General features: G+C 30.5%; 1 protein-coding gene and 1 long non-coding RNA gene across 4 annotated transcripts in view; one reads left to right on the top strand and one right to left on the bottom strand.

Annotated features, from left to right (window-relative positions):
* The window catches only part of LOC106467706 (UDP-N-acetylglucosamine--dolichyl-phosphate N-acetylglucosaminephosphotransferase-like), a 46,366-nt gene that overhangs the window by 22,827 nt on the left and 18,849 nt on the right, over nt 1-4,690 (bottom strand). For all 3 annotated transcript variants that reach the window (XM_022396578.1, XM_013928085.2, XM_022396573.1), the window contains exon 7: nt 3,713-3,956. In XM_022396578.1, coding sequence (XP_022252286.1) covers nt 3,713-3,956 — 244 coding nt within the window. The remainder of the gene's footprint in view (nt 1-3,712; nt 3,957-4,690) is intronic.
* The window catches only part of LOC111087978, a 73,831-nt gene that overhangs the window by 68,521 nt on the left and 620 nt on the right, over nt 1-4,690 (top strand). The window lies entirely within an intron of this gene.

Below are 4,690 nucleotides of genomic sequence, written 5' to 3'. Positions count from 1 at the left end.
TTATAACATGAAAATCACTTCGCACTCCAACTAGTAAAGAAACAGACTCAATATTTTCACAAATAAATCTATAACAAAAATACTTCATTAAAAAATATGATTTTTTGTGTACAAAAGACTTGTAATCTTTACGGAAAGTCTACCAAATTTTGTAAAGATACACTTACTGCATTAAAAGCTATAGTATAAATGCTTAACTCATGTATATTATATCGAGCTCATCGCGAAAGAGTTAAAGGAAGTGCTGTTTATTTAGAGGTTAATTATTTACATTACATGTAGGTATGTTTGTCAGATAAGTGTCTTTGTCAATATTTATATGAATTTAAAAACTTTTTCCTTCAGAATATCTAAAAACTTTTTTTTCAACCAAATCAATAAAATATTCTGTCTTCATTCAAAATAATATAAAACTATGTTCAAAGTTCACTGCATTTTCCTTCCATTCTTATTTTCTTTTTTAACCTACATTTAGAATGCCAGTCATAATTTGTAATTTTCCAAGGATTTTCATGCCCAAATTTCGAAGTGCCAAAATCACTTTGTATGTCTTAGTTATTCTGATACAAACTTTGTGAAACTCTTTTCTAATTTTTTATCAGCCTTTCAGATTTTTCCAAATGGTTTATCCCTAATCAATTTGCTAGAGACATTCTGAGCAAATGAAAAATACCATTATTGGCAACAATATAAGATTGATTTGATTGCATGCTGTAAATGAACAAGTAAAGGTGATATAAAATGATATCTCTTTATGGTTCATACCTTGTGTAATTAATGATTACCTCCCATGGCAAGCAATCCTATCAAAAATACAGCAAGCTGTGTGCTCAAAAAGACACCTCACTGATAACTTATTAACTTACGTTTATCAATACTATATACGGTCCAGTTTTTTTCTCTTTGTTTGAACACGAATTATTAATAATAATAATAATGTGTGTAATTGGTAGTTGCATGATCTCAGTGAGGAAATTGGATCAAGCATGCCTATGTTATGCATATCGATTTGGGAAAATATGGATATGCATGTAGCATCTCTGAGATATGACTGGCTTATGTTGAGAGTTCAAAAACCAAGAGTGTGGTGATACTTTATGTTGCCTTCGGGCATGGTAGACCACTGAGCTCAAAAATGAAGGCAACTCGAATTTTGCCACAGAGAAAAGTCAGAACTTAGAAGGTCGGTCAATTTGACCAAGTCACGTGAACTTTTGAACTTGTTTAAAGTCTTTATAGATTTAATACTTATAACTCAATATAGTGGGTATATCTTCCCCAAATTTGGCAGATTATCAGTAAACATTACAATACTTTCATATGCAAAATATCTAATTTTTTCATTAAGTCTTAAGGTTTGAAAAGCAATGTTTCTTTCATGCTTTTTTTTTTTACATCTTGCAAAGTAATTTTCATTTTAAGATTAAAAAATACTGCATCAGGAAATTTTGAAATTTCACATGCCAAATCTTTATAATGTCCGGATAGTTATCAAACATTTCTTAAGAAAAAACTTTATATCTTATCTGTTATTTTCAGCAATCAATCTCTGTACAGGTTTAGTAGATTTGACCAATCTCGCAACTACCATAAAAAATAAGGAAATAAACATAAACTATTCCTTTTTAATTCTAGAATGAACATAAATTATAACACAAAAACATAAATCTTTAGATGAAATAGCTTAAATCTCATAACATTATACATTTATATATATATATTCATTATTTTTATTATATTGCCTGGCTAACAATACAGAAGTTACAATGACGCAGCTCACATGCACTCATGTTATCTTATCAAATAACATAAAGGTGACCTTTGGTCTGTACAAATTAACTTGTCTTGGCTGTGTTTTAGTTGGCTAGTACTTGGTAAAATACAGTCACATTTCAATTATTATACATTATTTATGTATGTAGAATGTTGCAAGTTTGAAATAAGTTCTTAAACTTATTTTTCCTACAACATAGAACAGTAAATAAAGAAGTAAAGCAAACAATTATCTCTTGTAGTCACGACCTTTGTACTCATTTGCTGCATGATGTAGTTTGCTAAGCCTTATGAAATTTGCCACGTGAAAGCTGTGAAAAGAAAAATTTTTTTGAGGTTATATATATACATTTGAAATAACCCAAAAAAACAGAAAAGATAAGGTCTTTTTATTTTATATTCTAGCTTGCCAATATCTGTAATTTGAGTTTCTAATTCGTATGAAACTATAGACTTAGTATTTTGACTTCACAAACATATAATTTAAACCAGTGCTGCATTCAACACACAAAAAAGGATGTTTATCTATGTTTTTAATATTTACTTTTAAATTAATTTAATTTCAATTATAATATACAGTTTGATACCAAACTTAATGACATAAATTCATGAAATAGTAGTTCAATAAAATTTTGAATGCGAGTCAACAAATGAGATGACATGGCCTTTCACCTATGACCTGTCTCGAAAGGGTTAAAGACACTTTGCTCAGTCACATGATCCCTGAGCTTTCATCCAAAATGGTAAATGTTTTAAATCTTTTAATAAATTTTTAAAATCAGCAAAGAAAGAAGCACAATCCAATTTAAAAGAGCTGAGAACCTATGTACTTCAGCCAAGATTTTATTCTCAAACTCTAATAATTAATAATTAAAAAAAAATTTATTGTACTAAAAGGGATTATCTATGAATGATTCTAAAGTAATTGCTTAAAATTCAGACTGAATATGACATTAAAAATTTCAGTTAATTCTAATAGTGATAAGCAGTAACATACAAAAACTAAAGAGATTAAGTACATTATATTAAAATGATTTTGGAGCCTCATCACATTGTAACAGACCATCTATCCGTGTCTAGTCATTCTCTGTCACCCATGCAATTTACAATAGCTCAGCAACATAGTTTCCATTGCAAAAGACTCAGTCATGAGGATTTCATAATCAAAACACACCACTCTTATCTACAGACTTTGTATAAGCCATCTAGTGTACTTAGATGATGGTTTTCCAGTCCTCGTTTCAACATTCAGGTCACAAAGAAATCCATAGCCACTACATCCAATGACTTGACTATTGTGTCTGCATATAAAATAGCATGAATATCAATTTCATTCTCTAGGTGCTTGAGGTATGTAACAGTTGAACAGATATGTCATAGAAGCATACATGAGTTGTGTCACTTCCCTATCTTAATTATGTTGCATGAACTGACCCTTCTATTTATAGTTTCACTTACCACAGCTGGAATATGACTAGTTGCAGATCTCTTTCTGGATATTCATGTTGATCTAAGTTGATCCATATTCCTTTGTTTTCCAATGCCATTAAATACTAGGGATATCCCCATCTTGGAAATTCTAAATCCCCAACCCAAACACACATTTATGATCTGAGTGTATGAATACCTTGCAATGAAAAGGCCTGTTACATACCCTTTTCAAAAGTAATCCATTTTCAATGGCATCACGCTACCTACAAAATGCCAAACAATGTCAAAATGTATTTCTGATAAATGCCATTCCACTGTGACTACATACCTTTATATTGGCTATGGACATGACTCGCTAGCTTTTTAACATAGTACTCAATCCTCTGTGACAATCTTAAAAAGAGACCATGTTGTTTTGTGATGTAAATAATGACTGGGTATTCTTTGCAGGTTTTTGTCGTAAATGTAGTCTAATCTGTAGCATTAACATATGTAAAACAGTACATACCTGTAATACTAGAAGTATGACAGTAACAGTTCTTTCACGAAGAGGTCCCATGACTTTGAGAACAAAGTTGACTAGTGTGAAGTTTGTGCATTCTGAATACTTTCCGTCTTCTCCCAAGCCTTGTCGGTAGCATACTAACCCAAACTGATGAAAAATATATAGGAACATGGCTCCAATTGGATGAAGCTGGTTAGACTTGAACATAACACAACTCATCTCAACACGATCTGTATCTTTATTATATCTGTAAAATAATATAATGAGCCATGATTCTAAAATCACTATTTGAAATAATTTTAAATAAACCAGAAGCAATTATTTTTGTTCTCATGGTGCATAGATTACAAACAATGGACAAAAATCATCACATACATCACTTTAACAAAACTGACAGTCAACTTTTTTCTGGATATTGTATTTTCACTATACTGTAAAGCTTAATGAATGAAACAAAAAACCTACCAAGCTTGACTATTTTGATGTCAGATTGAGTTTTAAGAAGTTGGAATAAACGAAAAAAATAACTTGCAAAATTTGCTTTTCAAGCTTACAATAACGATATATTTTGTATCTGTTATTACTACGCAGGAGGTAGCACTACTTATGTAGAGATGGCTTGGAAATGACTAGGTCATCAGAACTTTACAATACTGTAAATGTTTCCTTTCATAACAATATATATGTAATGACTGAGTTACAAGTTCTGGGAATGTCTGTAAATATCATAGCAAAAAGTTTGAATTTCTTGTTCTTCTTTCTTTTCCTTCATTTTCTATTACATGATAACTCAAAAACCAAAACAATGGTGTCAACCAATTTCAATGAGGTGACAAACAGAGTATCTGCTTTTACAAGTATTATTAACTAGTAGTAGTTAAAAATTAAAAAATCACAACTCTATAGTGTATACAATGTTATCATAACCCCTTGAAGTTAGCTTTCTTATAGAAATTTGGTGCTCCTATAGAAAGCTTAAGT

This window comes from Limulus polyphemus, unplaced genomic scaffold (assembly GCF_000517525.1).
Source record: "Limulus polyphemus unplaced genomic scaffold, Limulus_polyphemus-2.1.2 Scaffold82, whole genome shotgun sequence".
Classification (NCBI taxonomy): domain Eukaryota; kingdom Metazoa; phylum Arthropoda; class Merostomata; order Xiphosura; family Limulidae; genus Limulus; species Limulus polyphemus.
The sequence above is the reverse complement of the archived record's forward strand: the minus strand, read 5'-3'. Positions and strand labels throughout refer to the sequence as shown.